At 32.0% G+C, this 19,023-nt stretch overlaps 1 protein-coding gene across 1 annotated transcript in view; it reads right to left on the reverse strand.

Annotated features, from left to right (window-relative positions):
• Positions 1-218: 218 nt before the first annotated feature.
• LOC129219174 (coiled-coil domain-containing protein 25-like) overlaps positions 219-19,023 on the reverse strand; it is a 63,417-nt gene continuing 44,612 nt past the window's right edge. The window contains exons 6-8 of the mRNA XM_054853494.1: positions 16,099-16,301; positions 7,832-7,874; positions 219-251 (exon numbers count right to left, since the gene is read on the reverse strand). Of these exons, the coding sequence (XP_054709469.1) occupies positions 219-251; positions 7,832-7,874; positions 16,099-16,301 (279 nt within the window). The remainder of the gene's footprint in view (positions 252-7,831; positions 7,875-16,098; positions 16,302-19,023) is intronic.

Here is a 19,023-nt window from a genome sequence, read left to right on the forward strand (position 1 = left end):
AAAAAACTTGTTTTTTGTTAACGTTATTTCTTGGGAAAATGTTCAGTTAAATATGATGTTCCAGTTTTGGAATATTGGCGGGTAAACGGTTTTAAATCAAGTACATTTATGTAATTAAGTTAACATTATGAACAGTCTAATAGTTAATAAAAAAATCAGATATTTTTTAACCATAGGTTATATTATCACTGTGGGACTAAGAAGTTTCATCTAGATGTTCACATAAAATCATCAGAGTCTTCACCATCATCCTAAAACACAAAAAAAAAGTAAAATTAGTTGTTTTCAAAATAACTTTAGCTATGATGACTAAAAAGGAATAATTACGTTTTTTTTTGTTTAAAATTTAGTAAAACTTCCACACTATTCCTTATTTTTTCACTAACTTGGAAACTTTCAGATTTCCTCATTTAATTTGTGAAATGACCTCTATATGCAATATCTCAAACTATGGAGTTGTTTTGCACTGTGCACTAGTTCTTTACTAACAAAAGGTAATAAATATGATGATATGCTGCTCTGCGTTTAGATAAAAGAAAAGTATGAAACAATGATATTTGTTTTATATCAAGTAAATTCTGAAGCCAACATTTAAATCATTTTTCTTTTCAAATTCAGTCAATTGAATACCTAATAAATAAATCTACAAAAGATGCAATATGATATACTGCAAGTGCATAGCAAAATGTATGAAAGATATTTCGTGTCAAACCGAGCCTAACTTGTTGCCAACCATATGTTTTTATTAAAGATTAGGATTTTGAAGGATTTCTAGATCAAGATATATTTTTTGATAATCCTTCATCTTACTAAAAACAAAGTACAGTAAAACCTGTGAAGTTGACCGCTTTTTCAGGCACGGAATCAGTCCCTTATCATATGAATCATCCTCTGTAAGTTGACCATTAAGGTAGTGCACCACAGATGGTCAATTTACACAGGTTTCACTGTACCAGGAATTGCACCAACTGCTGTTCAATGATGAATCATCAGTTATTAACAAACTGACTGATAAAAAATGACCTTAGAACAATTAGTGTAAAGTACATTTAACACAAAAACGCTTAACCTGCAAAATTGGTTTAGAGGAAATGGTATAGCGTCCCATACTATGTGATATTTAATACGAATATTTTTCATGGGTCCTCCATTTCGGTCCTCTAAGATTCGTATGAGAAGTAAAAATTAAAAAGTTTAGTCAAATGTCTTAAATAAAAGAAAAAATGAGTGTAAAATTTTACTTCACTGGGTATAAAAGGGGAATTTTATAACTCAAAATTTAAATTTAGACTTGCTCTTTAATACATCTAAAAAACTTCATAAAATTCTAAAATCTGGATTTTCAAAGGTCTAGCAAGTTTCAGAATATGAAAGTTCAACTGCATTAAAATTATTTTTTTGTAATGTCGAACATAAAAAACAAATGCTTGGACTAAATTGGCACTTCTTTCTAGAATCAGATCTTTTTAGCTCTGTGACATTATTATGTATGCCTTAAATAAAACACTTTCTAGAACTGTAAAATCTCAAAAGTAATTCAGTCCCCCTATTTTCAAAACAGAAATTTGGGGAGGGGGGGGGGGTATAATAGACTTTTTTGAAAAATTAGCCAAAAAAATTGTTTATAGTGGTATATATTTAAGAAAACAGAAAAAAAGTAAGTAAACAATAGATATTAAACAAGAGCTATAAATGATTTAATTAAAAACCTGTCATAATTTTCTAGCAGTAATGCATGAGTGCAATATTTTTTACCAGAAGGATTTTGCACTTTAATTTGGCAAATCCCTATAATACATCGCTAGAAGATAATAATGTGCTGAATGTAATAAGGTTACAATTTAAAAAAGCAACAATATTAGTGTTCTTGTTCCAGAATAGAAGAAAAAAATCACATTTATGACAGCAAATTTGTTATAAAAGTTGAAGTTCGAAAACTCTGTTTTACAAAACTCGTAACTGTAAGAACCGACAAATCACATACACAATTTAGTAAATTATACATTTCTAATCTTAAACTCTTTCATCATTATCACTGGCTCAACAACCCATTGGATCTAACCATATTACCCCACATTAACTGACATAACTGGAAAAAGCGAGGTTGACCAGCATGCCAAGAAATTCAAATTTTCCAGCATGATCGATTTGTTATAAAAGTTGAAGTTCGAAAACTCTGTTTTACAAAACTCGTAACTGTAAGAACCGACAAATCACATACACAATTTAGTAAATTATACATTTCTAATCTTAAACTCTTTCATCATTATCACTGGCTCAACAACCCATTGGATCTAACCATATTACCCCACATTAACTGACATAACTGGAAAAAGCGAGGTTGACCAGCATGCCAAGAAATTCAAATTTTCCAGCATGATCGATAATTTGAGGTTTATTTTGAAATAAAACTAAATTGAATTTCCTTATTCAGTTGAAATCAGAAAGCAAACCATTGCTACCGAGATTCGTTTATATATTTTTTTTAAATAAAAAATTTTTGGTTCCTTTTAGAGTGGTAAGTTTAATTTTTATTTATTGAATAGCTATGGAATAGCTGACTTCTCCAATTTAAGAATTTGATAGTTTCAAAATTTCCTTCCAAACAATCCAGCCATCTCATTTTTAGTCTTATTCTCGGACGTCTGCTAGTTTGTCCTGAATTTAGGATCTTAAAGAGGGATGGACTTAAAATTGCAAAAAATGAGATGGGCAGGACATGTTATGTATTTTACTACGTCCATATTTTGAAAGCATCTATACAGTTCAAAGTTCTACTTTTTTCTCCATACTCTATTTCTCTCCACTCCCCCCAAAATACCATGTAGAATTTTCTTTCGAAAATTGACAAAAGAGACCTGTGCTGTCAGTAAATTGCCCATGCCTCTGAGCTATAAGTCAGAGTTGGCCTAGTGTTGGTTTTATAAAAAAATCTTGTTTACACCTTGATATTAAAATAATATTTTATACCATAACAGGCTCCGTTTTCAGTAATTAATCTTTTGTTTCTGATCCTAAATCATTCTGGGTATTTACTTCGGTCCCAAGGTATTTAAAGATGCTTACAGAATCTGATATTTTTTGACAGCATAAAGCATTGAGAAAAATTTACCTTACAGGTATTTACAGCATGATGTGCCGGGAATACAACGTGCAGTAGGTGATTGCTATTTCTCTGAATACCTTCAGAACGTGACTATATTAATTATATTATTTTTGGTTAGTGCATGCACTATCTGAATTTTATAGAGATGTAGGTAGGTCTTTGTGAACACGACAATTTTCACTAGTAGTGGAGATTTGTATCAATATGATCTTGGACTGAGCTGAGAGGCTTTTCTCACTGCAGCAATGTTTTCCAGCATATGTACTGTTATCCCCCCTCATCTCCATTGCTAATGAAGTAACTGTTTCTCTAAAGTTCTTTATCTATGTCTTAATTGAGGAACTAAATTGTTGCAATGAATTCTAAAATGGTGTCTAAATTATTGTGCTACAACAGTACTACTATCATTCTTGTAATAACATTTAATTACAAAGGCACACTGTTCTTGTGTCTACTTTGCCAAGTTTAATAAATGTTACTGGATTGAGGGCACAATTCTTAATAGTTGGACTACCTTCAATAGAATGCCCATTTTTAATCGAACCATAAAATCGCCTATTTTTCTGGCAGATCCCAAATGTAATTTTTAGAAAAAGTGTTTTGCAAAAAAGTCGAAATAAACATGAATTTCATAAAGTAGTTGACTGTGGGGAAAAGAGAAATAGTAGTTAAATTACTTTTTTCAAAATGAACAAATTGGAAATTTGTTTTGAAAATTACAGTACATAATGAAATAACAATGTATTTTATAACAAAACATGCCATTGAAAGACTTTATATTCATGGCAGTAAATTTGTTCCTTAAAAAAAGGTGGATTTTTTTTTTTTTTTCACTTTAAAAGTTAATGGGGCAAAGTGAAAAATAAAATATTTTTCTAATGAAATATTTTCTATGATTATTACAAATATTTTTCATTAAATGAAATAGTGAATATAAGAATGAAAAAATAAACATAATGAAACAATACCCAAATAAATAAGTAAATTAATGAATTAATGTATAGGACTTAATAAATGAGCGAGTAAAATAGTGAAAAAATGAGACAGTAACTGAAGGAATGAATACAAAAGTGAATCATTGAATGAAGGAACATAAATGAATGAATTAATATATGAATATTTAAGTGATTTAACTAATGATTATATAAGTAAACGAAATGAACTATTTCACTTTGCCTCATCTATTTTGTCCCGCATTCACTTGACTAATTGTACAAAACATTTAAGCTAACTACCAAACAACACGACCTTGAGGGTCACAGATCTGGATGAAATTCTGGAGTTAGGTCAGTTCGCGTTTGATATGCACTTCAATAAAGCAATTTGACTGCATAGGCCCTAGTTTGGCTGCTACAGGAGTTCAAAGTTGTTGAGTCCAGAAAAGGAATGGTTTTTCTATAAAATTAAACTTTTTTTTACCCTTTTCTTGCATTTGCATTGCAGTATGAGCTGATTAAATGCATTCTCAACAAAGAACAAATCTCCCCTCCCCCGTTGTACTGATAAGAGACGCTGAATGTCCTTGGGATTGTAGATATTGCCCCAAAGTTTCAAATTGTAATGGAAAACGCAGTTGCAATTCTGGCATCTTACAAATCTGTGTGACAAAACTTGAGAGTCACGAGTATGGATAAACTTCTAAATTTAGGTCCATTCCTTCTAGATATGAGCACAGGTAAGATAGTTTTAGTGCATAAACACTAGTTTGGCACCAAAGAGGGTCTAAATTAGCTTGTTTGGTTTCTAGACAGCAATAGGGTTTTCATTGGAACTTAAAACTTTGACACAATATTTGCTCTCCTAACATCTGTCGCATCTCTCATTAATACAACCTAGGGGTGGTGAAATTTATTCTATACTGTGAATGCATTCAATTAGACGATACTGCAATGCAATATCAAGAAAAGAGTAAAGAAAGGTTAATTTCAAAGGAAAAAACCCTAGTTTTTTCAGAGCCAAACTAGAAACTTTGGACCCCTATTACAGCCCAACTAGAGTCTATGCAGTCAAACCGCTTTACCTGGGCTAATATCTAGTAGGAATTGACCTAAATCCGGAATTTCATCCAGATGGGTGACCCTCAAGGTTGTGCTATTTGGTAATAAAAACAAGCTTAATATTGAATAAATAAACACTGCACCGAATATTAGTGGGTTCCAATTAATATTTAAAATGTTACTCTAACAGGAATTTTATCATTTTATAATAACCAAAACAATTTCAGACTTAAAACAAAATATTACAATAAGAGTATCAATTTTTAAAACTGTTTGCATCATCATATGCTTTGATCTTCAGATACAGTAAAACCCCTCCTAAGGGACACCCCTCAAATGCGGACACCCCTCTGATGCGGATAATTTTTTATTTCCCTATTCCAAAGCAAATAACATTACTAAACCCCTGTCCTGCGGACACCCCTCTATTGCGGACAAAAAAAATTGTCCCCTTAGTGTCCGCATTAAAGGAGTTTTACTGTGTAACTTTCTCCAACTGGAATCGACTATGTGTGTTACTACATACAGTGAAGTGTGTGTTACTACATACAGTGAAGTGTGTGTTACTACATACAGTGTCTATGCATTTCTCTTTTATACATTTTTATCAAATATACGTTTTTAAAATTAATCCCTGCACAGTCGAATACACAGTAATATATACCTACTTTATATATTTTTTTCATTTATACACTTGTGTTTCATACTGCTCCTTCAAAAACATATACACAATGCTTCACTGTAGTATTACCAGACAGGTCACACTAAAAACGAAGTCAATATTTCACCATTTCACTTGGCCCCGCTATTTCACATTCATAAATTTGTTACAATTGTTAACTGATTCACAGTCAAAGTATTTTATAACTGTTATTTGTCTCATGAGGAATCTGGTTACCCAGTCAGCAGTTATACTTTGTAAAAATGCATTCTTTTTAGAAGAATGCTTTTGAGTTGATTAAAAAATTCAAATCTTTTGATGTAATAAATAGTGATATCGTTTTGAAAACACTTTGGACAAGTATTGCGTTATTGTTGAAATAAAAAAAAAATCCAAGTTTTTACGCATTTATGTATGGTTTATTTTGTGAACATTTTTTATTTAATTCAGAAAATACTTAATTTAAATCAGAGTTTTGACATTTATGAAATATTCATACTTCATTCATTATTTTGGGTTTATGTCAACCAAAAATTTACTGTGTTTGTCCCTGCTTCTTTAGCAAGTCAGAAAAAAGGTAAAAACAGTGATTTACTGAAGAAGTAAGCCTTGACATTAGTCTCAAATTGTATTTGGAATACAGTGGCATATTTTGCTTTTGTTTATTCAATGAGAAACTCTGACTATTCCAGCGCTCCACGAGCACCATTGATTAAGTTCAGAGAACGTGCTATTTCATTCACAAAAAGCATGTGAATCACAAGAAACCACTTCAGATGAATGGCTTATTTCAAGTTCTTTAGTAATATTTTTGTTCATGGTGCAGTTTTAATGCACATTGGAAAATATTTGAAAAATATAGAAAATGTTTTTTTTCTTTGTAATTCTTTTGGCAAATATTTCAAATAACATTAATGTTCTATTATTATTCCTTTCACACGTGCCTCAAATACTAATTGTTTGAGTACCTTTTAATTTTTTTATTGTGTTTTAATTCGTTGTAGAAGGACAAGGAGTCATGTTACACAATAAATTTTCACCTCCGTTACCTAAACACAGCATGACATTCATCATTAACACATGACAGTTATTTTCAGCCATAGTTGAAGTTGTGAGATTTTTTGTAGAAAAACAAGTCGATAGATTTTGCTTTAAAAGCTAAGTGTGGTTATTCCGACTTCTCACCTCAGTGAACTTGAATTTCAGGGCTGTAAACTAATGTAAAAAAAAGAAGTGAACATGTTTTCATATGCTTAACATGTGCAGAGTTAAGAAACAAAAAGAACAAAATTAAATGAAAAACGTATCTATTAGGCCTATATTGATGGAAAGATCCTCACATTTGTGAATCTCACCTACGTGACAGACCTTATCAATGTCATTATTTTTGAGGTGAAAATAACTGATGGAGGGGAAATACATCAATAGGCATTCTACCAAAATTACAAATTGCCAGTATATCCTCAAATTTACTAAATACTTTTTTTTAACATACATTTGAAACTACTGACTAAGCCATACTTTAATTAAGAGAGCTTAATATTATATTCCCACTAATCATTAAAATAGCTGATTGTTTGCACCAACTAACAAAATTACTACTTTGATATTAAATTGGCCTCGATTTTTAAACATTAAAATTTTTTTCCCTTTTTTTATTTCCCTGAACAAGGCTTTTTTTTTTATTTACTTATGAGTAAAATAATTATAACTTAGCTGGGCCATTGTTTATGGTTACTTTTAGTAAGTAACACTTTCATGTAAGAATGAAAAAAAGAAAACAAAAGGTTTCGAAATTGAAAAATATTTGCGTTCAAAAGTTACTTTTTCTGGATAATGACCCTTATATGCTAAGCCATTTACAAAATCTGTTAATTTAAGGTAGGAATGGAACAAAGCTAGGAAGAGGTGTTCCATATCTGCCTTCTTTGTTTTAGACAGAGCAAAACACTTTTCTTCACAGTTGAAAGAAGGGCAAAAATCATAACTAATATTGCATGAATAACTAACGAGTTAACTGAGCTACACATACAACAAACTTTAGTAAACATATACAGAGTCACTAACCTGATTTGATTGCATTGTTCCTGTCATAAGTGATGAATAACTTCTAAAAATAAAAAGTTCAAAAAAGCAATTTAGTTTTAATGCAAAATTTTTTTTTATCAGTTACAAACAAAATAATCAAATAATTAAAATACACCGAAAGCTCAGTTATTCCATCCAAGGACTGCAGTTTCGTGCTTTTTAGCACTCATCAGCCCGGAATAGGAATCACATGAGATAGAGGCCAAAATCTCTTAAGGGAGCCCAGTTTGTTTGGCTCTCTTGACTCCCTTAAGATATTTTTGGCCTCCAGCTCATGTGATTCCTATTCTGGGCTGATGAGTGCTAAAGCCAAGAGAGCCAAACAAACAACAGTTTGTTTGGCTCTCCTATTAAGAGATTTTTGGCCTCCAGCTCATGTGATTCCTATTCTGGGCTGATGAGTGCTAAAAAGCACGAAACTGCAGTCCTCGGATGGAATAATTGAGCTGGCGGTGTATTTTAAGTATTTCTGCCTTAGCCCTGGCTTTAGGGCGGTAACTTACTACAAAATAAAATAATCCATTACCTATTGGTGCTACAAATTTATAAGTATTGAAAGTAAAACAGAAATAAATGGAGAAATAACACTCCACAAATGAAATCTCGCTACTTTCACAAAAACATCTACATTTTTAATTTGCAATCTTTTGCCGAAAAGATTTGAAGAAGGGTGAGGACCATGCTCATGTTTTGGACTTTGTTTTATGGATAGATTTTTTTTAATGATGCCTATGATATTTTAATATGATAGGAATTGAAACTTTATATGTTGGATATGGATATTATTGATAGCCTGGTGGCTTCTAAAAACAGAGACAAAACTCCAGTTTATTACTTCCTTTTACAAAAAAAGGAAGTATTGTATTCGCAAAAAAATTTTCGCCCAAAAATCGGCTTCTTGCTCACCCCCAAATGAATGTTGAGTTTTTTTTCAACCTGACTACACGTGGATATGTGCCTAGGAACGTACAGACACCCAAAATATCCATTTTGACGATCCCCGAGTTAATTACAACAAGTTTTCTCGTGACGTCTGTATGTAGGTATGTATGTGCGTATGTATGTCGCATAACTCAAGAACGGAATGTCCTAGAAAGTTGAAATTTGGCACGTAGACGCCTAGTGAGGTCTAGTTGTGCACCTTCCTTTTTGGTTGCATTCGTATGCCCCAAAGGTGGTTTTTTGCCCCTTTTTGGGGGAAATCACTGTTAATTTCGATGTAAACTCAAGTTGTGTTATAATTTAGCAGACACTTGGCGATATATTGCCAGTCTTTTGATCTCCAAGTTTTGTCGCCAACTTGGCGACAAATTTGGTGATTTTTTTTTTTTAAATCTTGTTTCAATTTGGCCACTGTTGGTGAGAGAGTAAACTATTGAATCATATTAAAACTGCCAGTAATGAGAAAATGACATTAAATTGGAGTAAAAGGACAGTCGAGGACTTTTCGAGTATGAAACCTAGTTTCTAATTTATATGAGCATCGGATTAAATGAAAGTTAATAATTGAAAAAATAACAGAAATTTCATTTCTGCGCCTTCATACATCTTTATTCTTCAGCAATTCAACTTGATCCGCAACATTAGGGGATTTTCGTTTTGAGAATGTAATCGAGAGAAAAGTAAAAAATTAATCACCTTAACTTGAATGATTTTTACTGCAGCTAAAACGACTAGGAACAATAATCAACAGACAAAAGGGATGACTTGAAACTGATTTTACAATGTTACTGGTTACAACTAAGATATTTGAAATAAACTTAAGGGAATTTAAGAATTCTAGAATGAAACAACGACCTATTTACACACCCCTAAACCCCAAATTCCTTATGAGTTATGTAGCAACCTTTAGTGAACACAATTTTCTCCATAACCTTTATTTTTTCATGAGACAAACAGTCTAAAGAGGAAAAAAAATCTACGAATGTCTCGAAAAAAATTGATATATAGAGGTTTTTTTCGATATAGAGAAACAATTTTTCTATTTAACGAACATAGAAATTTGCTGGGATTTCGATATATAGAAAATTTCGATATGCGGAAGTTCGATATATGGAGGTTCGACTGTACTTCTTTTTCTTACAGCCAGCTTATTTCTTAGCTGTCAAGAAACATTTATAGTGAAGTTTCATACCAATGGTAATTGTGTTGTTTTCAAATGCATGTTTTCGAAGTGATACTTGGTAATTTACGCAATAAAAAGTTCAAGTGTTGCACATTTTTGATATAATGCATTGATAATCTTATCCTGCTTTTGTAGTTTAGGTTTATAACTGTAATGGTAAATATTTGGATTTGTTGAAAAATGGCCGGATTTTCCCACGAACCTTACATTTGATCCCCAGATAAGAGTGCTGAAAGTAACAATCATACTGATGATGAGAGAAACTTAAACCATTAATTCCGCGTTTATGCAAGCAAATAATGTAAGAAAATATGTAGCAAAAACCTGCAATAAATGAGTTTGTACTTGAAATAAATTTGTTTTATTGAAATATTGAAAACTAATGTGAACTGTATGCACAATTCATAAGTTTCTTTAATTTTGATGAATCTTAACCCCTTGAGGACCAGTGCTCGGAAAACGAAGCGCAGCTACGGGACCGAACGTTCTGAAATGGAACGCCGCCATCGGCCCGAGCATTTACAGCAGTTAAGCCTAACTGAACAAAAATATTCATATAAAATTAGCATCTCAAAATAATGGCTTGAAATTTTAATTTTGTTTAAACAATGTACTACTGATTACTAATTACTAATATAAAGACTATTACATTATTAGAAGGAACGAAATAAGTAGAATACTAAAACTTTAACCATGTGCACAAAATTAAATGATATGTGCACAAAAACAAAGTTAGAGTTTGACATCGTGAGTGTGGAATCAAAGAAAAGGAAATGTAGCAAAAAAATATGTTCCTTATGTAATTTTGATTAAAACAACTTAGGTCAACGAATTTAAACTAGTTATATTTCCCACGCGACAAGTTTCAAAACTGCTTCATAATTCACTCGAAAACATTCCCTTTCACTCACTTCGCTAATCATTTTTATTGCAGTTTCCCATCCCCAAATGAAAAAGAATAAATACAGAAGAACAATATCAGAAAGGATTCAAAAATAATCATAAACTTCAGGCCTCTTGAACTCATTCCTGTACTCTCATTGAACGGGGAATCCCAAAAGTCTAGAACACATACGCAAAAATATTTTAACCTTCCTTCCCTCCCCCATAATTTATTCAGCTAGATGTATATCTCTTTCAATTACTCGTAAAAAAAAGAGAAGCAAAGATATAAGCAAGAGCAATTGAGACCTCATAAATCATATGCGCAGAGCAGTGATTCACTGTTGTTTACATAAAAAAAAATCTATCCCATTGAGAGGCCCAAATAAGAAACTAAAGCGTGTACATGAAGGTCAAATACCATGCGACTCGAATATGATCAAAGTTATAGCCATTTAGCGCCATCTAGTATCATTTAAATATTCAATTCAATCGTTCCATTTCGAGAAAGCATATACGTGACGCTGGGACTACAGCGTCGATCAGAGTGCGTAGCGGATAAGTGACGCTGGGCTGATAGGAGAGGAATCGTTGCGTAGCGTCCGCGTGACGCTGGGTGCGAACGGGTTAAATTAATGGCAGTTATTATTTAATGAGAGGGAAAGGGGGGCACATGTGAACAAGGTATGTTTTACTAGGATAACGTCAAGTAAAAAATCTTGAAATATTCTTAAGTAATGGCAGTATCAATCTTATAGTCTAAGATCCCACTAGACGTGACCTACCCTCATCGAGTATCCAAAAATCGTTATCATAAATGAAAATAGTAAAAGATGGAAATAAAACCTTTAAGCAAGGTTACAACCTTTTTTGGGTCCTTAATCAGGGTTGTCACTGGCTAAAAGGTGCCCAATGAGGGAGATAATTTACCCCTTATCGAGTTTTCAGAAATTGTTGTCGTAAATGAAGAGTAAAAGCTGTAAATAAAAGGCTAAAGTATGGTTGTCTACCTTTTTCCAGTCTCTAGGCTGGGTTGCCAGAGGCTAAAAAGTGCCCAAAAAAGGAATAATTTACCCTCATTGAGTTTACCAAATTTTTGTCATAAATGAAGATAAAAGCTGTAACAAAAAACACTAAAGTTAGGTTGCCTACCTTTTACCGGTCCCTAATCAGGGTTGTCAGGAGCTACAAGTTTCAATAATTGAAACTTTGAATAGATACAACCCTATGATTGGACCACTTTTACTTGGGCAACCCTATACCATTGGATTTGTAATATATTTTTGAATACACTTTTTTATACAACTTATATCGAAACTGGATAAGGGTGAATTACTCATTTTTGAGCACCTTTTATATCCTGGCAACCCTGGTTAGTTCACACACAATAGGTAAGCAACCTTATTTAAGAGTTTTGTTTACAATTTTTACTCTTTATTTATGATAACAATTTGTGAAAACTCAATGAGGGTAATATACTCACTTTTGGCACTTTTTAGCACCTGGCAACCTTGCTTAGGGACCAGCAAAAGGTAGACAACCTTAATTTTGCGTTTTATTCACAGCTTTTACTCTTATGACAACAATTTCCGGAAACTCTATAAGGGGTAAATTATCTCCCTCATTGGGTACCTTTTAACACCTGACAACCCAGATTAGGGACCCGAAAAAGGTGGCAACCTTACTTAAACATTTTATTTCCACCTTTTACTCTTCATTTATAACAATTTTTTGGTAACTCGATGAGGGTAAATTACTTATTTTTAGGCATCTTTCAACCCCTGGTAACCCTGATTAGTTCACGTGAAAGAGGTAAAAATTCTTACTTTAGCGTTTTATTAACGATTTTTACTCTTCATCTATGGAAACAATTTTTAGAAACTGGATGAGGGCAGGTCAAGCCTAGTGGGATCTCGCTCCCCTACTTCTTGGCCAAACTTTTAGACCAATGAGCCAGTTTATGTTTATGTAGTGACAGCTTTTTTGTTTTAGCAGGTGTTGTATGTAATTTTATTGCATCTTCTTCACGCGAGAATATGTTTAAAACTAACTTAATAAACTAAGCTTAGTTACTGCATACCATTATATATATTCAAGTAAATTTATGACAATGTTTATTTTTTTAAATTAAATTAAGAGTTCTTTATTTTTGAGGGTTAGTTTTAAGGTAGATGATGGGGCACATGTGAACAGTTCCCATATCCTCTCGGTAATATAAAATTTAGCGTAGAGTTATTGCAAGAGTTCAAAAAGGTGTAATGATTTATAATTAGTTTGTAACTTTATTGCTAATTATTATTACATTATTATTAACTACTAAATTATTTAATTTTTATTTTTTAAATTTTTTTGTTACTAAATAGTTGGACAACAGTTAAGGGAAATTTTACAAGAAAGTTTGTTTAGTGTTATTTACAAGAAAAAAAAGACAAAATATGTTCTGTTAATTAAAAACTGAAGTTTAAAATAATTTTCAAATGAATCATCACACTCTGTATGAAGCTTAACAGACTATATAACAAGAATCAACTTTTCATAATAAAATATTATTTGCATTGTTTAGTCTCATAACTTTTTTTCTTGTCAACCAAATGATAAGAACATGCTACAGAACTTTAAAATAGACAGTGAGCAGTTATATCGTTCAGAAAAAATATTTTCTTAATGACTGCTACTGTACACTGACTGTACACTGGCAGTTTAGGTTACAAAACCTTCGATGTAATTGGTATATACGTATATGTTTGATATTAAAGAGTTTTCTATTGAAATATGATGCTTGTCCTGCATTTTTCAATCGTGTTCATATGTGCCCTGGGCTTGTTCACATTTGTCCCCCTTTTCGGGCAGATGGTAACAATTAAAGACATTTTTTAAAAATTCCAAAAAATAAAGAAATATTTTTGTTAAAATCCAGGGCACAACTAAAGACTAGTCTATTATGGGGACACTTCTGCTGTGAGAAATTAATAAAATTTTTTGAGAAATTAATACATGAAAAAAAAAGTTCAGATATGCACCCCTTTCCCCTACATCTAATTACAGGAACTTTTTTAAAATTATTTTTGTGAAGATTGATTTAAAAAAAATATGATTTGCACTCATTTCACACATGTTGCATTTAAAGTTTGCAGATTAAAGTTCAAAAGGAAAAGTATATTTGCAATCAACAATGTATATTGATAAAAAGCAGGAAGTTTTTCCAAATGTAAAAGTTTTTTTCTATTGTTTCACAATACTTGGATCTATTGATTTTCTCTTTCTCTCAACTGAAGTGCTACTGACAAATTGTATTTTTTGTCATTTTCAAACCAAACTCTCTCTCTTTGCGATAAGTACTTCATGATGCATAAAATTAAGTGATAATTTTTGTTAAAAAAATGAGTAATATAAATCTAGCAACATTAAATATTTGAAAGAGTACTGAACAGTTAGTAGTAATTTGTTTGCAAAAAATATTACATTCAATAATAAAATGAATTGTTTAATTATTTAAAAGGTTACTTTTTTATACAGAAAATGTATCTCTTTTAGATATGTAATTAAATAATTCGATAATTTGCAATTAATTTATAATTATTCATTAAAGTTCAATATTTCCATAAAACTTGCTTTCAATACATTTAATGCATTGCTGAACAATCTAAATGAGACAGAAGTTTTTCTTTGAAAGTTTTATGAACAGGGTATCTGCTCCATTTAGTTTTCAAGTCCATGATTTTTTATAAACTTTTTTCACAAAAATTGTGTTTTGTGAAAATAAAATTGCAACCATCCGAGCTGTGCTTTACCCCCCAAATATATTTCCAAAAATTTAACTTAAAGCAAAATGTATTGAGCTAAGCTATTATCGTAACTAAAAGCAATAAAAGCAACAATGACTTGTGGTACACGTTACATAGAAAATAAAAAGTTTATTTAATATCATGCTTCCAAAGACATTTAAACATCTAAAAAATTTGAAACAAATTTCGATTTACAATGAATCCTAAAAATTTCCAGTTAAAATTATATTTTTACTTCCTTTTACAAAAAAGGAAGTATTATATTTGCGAAAAACTTTTCACCCAAAAATCGGCCTTAATTTCTATTTTGCTCACCCCCAAATGAATGTTGATTTTTTTTTTCAACCCGACCACATGCGGATATGTGCCTAGGAACGTACAGACTCTAAATATCCATTTTGACGATCCCCGATTAAATTACAACGAGTTTTCTTCGTGACGTCTGTATGTACGTATGTGCACATGTATGTCGCATAACTCAAGAACGGAATGTCCTAGAAAGTTGAAACTTGGTACATAAACTCCTAGTGGGGTCTAGTTGTGCACCTTCCTTTTTGGTTGCATTCGTATGCTTCAAAAGGGGTCTTTTGCCCCTTTTTTGGGGGAAATCATTGTTAATTTCGATGTAAACTTAAGTGGTGTTATAATTTGGCAGATACTTGGAGATATATCGCCAGGCTTTTGGTCGCCAAGTTTTGTCACCAACTTGGTGACAAATTTGGCGATTTTTTAAAAATCTGGTTTCAATTTCGCCATTGTTGGTGATATTTCGAGAGTAAACTATTGAATCATATTAAAACTGCCAATAATGAGAAAATGATATTAAATTGGAGTAAAAGGAAGTCATGTGATGCACACATCAGCTCGTTTTCCTTCAAGAGATTTTTAATTTTTTTTCCACTATCAAAACAAAAAGAACCAAACAGTTAAGTCTTTTACAAATATAGAAAGCTTTCTAGAAAAAAAGTGTTGTATCTGTTTTCAGATTCATAGTTAACAACAAAAGTTAATCTAGAAAAATAAACAGATGAAACGAGCATATGACAAATGTAAATAGAGACAACAGCTGAGGTTACAAGCATAATTTTTTTTTTATTATTGTAGGGCATTCTACAACCAACGGACTAGTCATATTCATAACTTAAGTGATAATGCAAAAGGGTATTATAAGCATATACTATTGGAGATTAAAAGTAAGGACCTCTGTCCAATATTTGGAACACAAAAATATTTCACTTAGCTATTATTAAACACTGCCATAATACCACAAGAAAAGAAATACTAAGACCTAAACTCTTAGTATAACTGATGCATGCAAATAATTATTGTCGTGACACTAACGGGAAACAAAGCAGAAATAAAAATGCTACAGAATACCTTTTGTTTAAATAACTGAAAAAATGATCTTTTAAAAAATTGTTTAAAATATGAAAAACATTCACAAGTCAAAATACCTTAACTTTGCTTCTTCCGCTCTCTTGGCTGCAAGCTCTTTTTCCAATTCTTTTTCCTTGCGCAGAATCTGCTTTTGTTGTTGTCTCTCTTTCTGGTCTCTTTGTTCTCTCTCAAGTTGAAGGTCTGGAAACTTTGATGTTTTTGTTTTGTTTAATCTATTTATGATATCATTTTGCCTTTTCTCCACTTTGATAATTTTAATCTATAAAAGAAAAAAGTATGCAGCTTAAAATTAGAGCAAGATATATTTAGGGGAAATCCCCTAGAAACCTTGGTTTCAACACATGCTGCCGCAACTTACAAAGCATTTCATATACAAAAGATTTTCAAAACCAATGGCAATTTGATATCCTGATTTGTTTTTGTTCAATTTCATATAATAAAATAATTTTTTTTGGCAATGTATCAGTGGTACTTCATTTTACATTTAATTCCTTGCACTCAGAGCATTTTTACATGGTTGTAAAATAATCACCTTTTTCTATTACTTTAGTTAGCAAGTAATGGAAATTTTCTTTCCTGAATAGAAAGTTCACATAATCCAAGTCTTTCTTTCTTGTATGCTTTCAAGCAACATTTTTATTTTATGTGCATTAAAGAATGACATAATACGTGTTAGTTAAACATAACTGCAGTACATTTTGCTGAAATCTTCATCAAAAATTTTAAATACAGCATAGGACCTTATATGCACAGCTCATAAGTGTTATTCCAAGGAAGTTAATTTCTTTGGACAAGAAATTTGTTAAATGGCATTGGCAACAGCAGTAAAGAAGCCAAATTGCTTCTTCTCAGAGCTTGCGAGTCAAAAGCTGGATAATTTTATTCTTTAGTTGATGTACATTGAAATGCAGTTTAGTGGGAGAAATATTTTTATTATTGTTTAGGAGTGTTACCCATTTATTTTGTATCATTATATATTTCTAAGTATAAAAGCATATAATCACGCAGTCGTGGTGATGTATGGTAAACTCTAAGGCTCAACACCAAGAGGTGGGGTGACGTAGAGAAAAGTAGTGGTGATGTGAATTGTAATATATTTGTAACATAGGTGTAACTGTAACCGTGGTATTGTAGTGTAACTCTAACTTTTAACTGTATGAAAGAATGTAAAGGAAACAGCTATGTAATGCGCATCGTTAACATACATGGATAACAATCTCTCCCTTCCTTTGTAAATAAAGTTGTTATAGTTATCCTACCATAGTGTATCATTCTAAATGAATAATTAAGCTACTACAGACATCACATATGGCGACGAGTGATTATTGAAAGCAAAGAACTCACTATATCAAAAGCGAAACTATGGACATTGTTCTCTACTGAACGCAACAGGTAAGAAAGAACTTTCTTTTTACTAACTGTTTATGTTGCTGAAATTGATTCTACATTAATAATCAGAAAATGGTAGAAGGAAACAGGGATGAAATTGAGAAATTGATAGAGCAAAACAATGCTTTAATGGAAATGTTGAAAATTCATAATAAAAACGAAACTGTTCCGATTCTTCAAAAGAAAAATTTGAAAAATACGACGAATCTGTTGAGTCATAGGATTCAAATATTGACAGATTTACAGCTTTTTTAGATTTTCAGAACATTTCGGATGAAAAGCGAGGGAAGGTATTCATTTCACGTTTATTGCCGTAATTGTTTACGTTATTGATAAGTCTTATCGCTCCGGTCAAGCCTGCCGATAAAAGTTTCGATGATCTACGAACAATTTTAAGTAAACATTTGAATCCAAAGCCATTAATAATTCCTGCTCGACATGCATTTCTAAACCGAAAGCAGCAGGAGAGCGAATTCATTTCGTGTTATTTGGCAGAACTACTCTCACTTGCGGTTCCTTGTTTATATCCAGATGATGTGCTGAATATTATGCTACGGGATGTGTTTGTAAGTGGATTAAGGAACAGTCAAATACTGAACAGAATTTTCGAGGAGAAAGATGATATTGATTTGGAAACTACCCTAAATATCGCTCTGGCATTCCGAAGGCATTCCAAGGTGCTAAAGATTTAATTGGAAATGACAAGTTTATTTCAGTTAATGCACTAAAGCCAAAATCATCTAAAGATTTTCCAAAGAAAAATAAAGTCTCGATAGCTCAAGACTGTTATCGTTGTGGGAAAAATAACCACAGTAGTGCAAGTTGTAAATTCAAGGAAAGTACCTGTAATTACTGCAAAAAAAAACAGGGTCATTTGCAGAAAGTGTGTTTCAAATTTAAGCAGGACATTAAAAAAGTTCCTCAAAAGAATAAACAAATTGTTGTCACAAACGAAGAATGTCACCCTGAAGCAGAGCTACTCCCATTCTATGCCCTGCAACGTAAGGGTAATAGGTCACCAATTCTGTTGGACATCCAAATTGATGGGTATTCCACAAAAATGGAGTTGGATACTGGTGCAGCCATCTCCACGATGAGCATACAAAATTTCCGAAAGATATCAAAGAAACCACTTTTGCCATGCAAGGTTATTCTTAAATCTTATACTGGAAACACCATCATTCCTCTAGGGCAAGTAGAAGTTGAGGCTCAATATCAAGGCCAAAAGAAGGTAGTCAAACTTTTCATACTTAAAGAAAATTTAGACACAATTTTTGGCAGAAAATGGCTATATTCCTTTCAAATTGATTGGAATTTTGTAAAATCAATTAAATCGGAATCCGTGGGTAAAAAACGCGACAATCGATTGGTTTCGTTGTTGGATAAATACAAAGAAATTTTTGATGAAGAACTTGGTGCAATAAAAAATTTCGAGTGCAAATTAGAATTCAAACCGGAAGTTCAGCCTGTTTTTATCAAAGCCAGAAGTGTTCCTTTTTCTTTGAAAAGTAGGGTTGAAGATGAAATAGATAGATTAGAAAAGCAAGATATTATAGAAAAAATCGACACATCGAAATGGGCTACTCCTGTGG

The sequence above is a fragment of the Uloborus diversus genome, chromosome 3 (assembly GCF_026930045.1).
Source record: "Uloborus diversus isolate 005 chromosome 3, Udiv.v.3.1, whole genome shotgun sequence".
NCBI lineage: Eukaryota > Metazoa > Arthropoda > Arachnida > Araneae > Uloboridae > Uloborus > Uloborus diversus.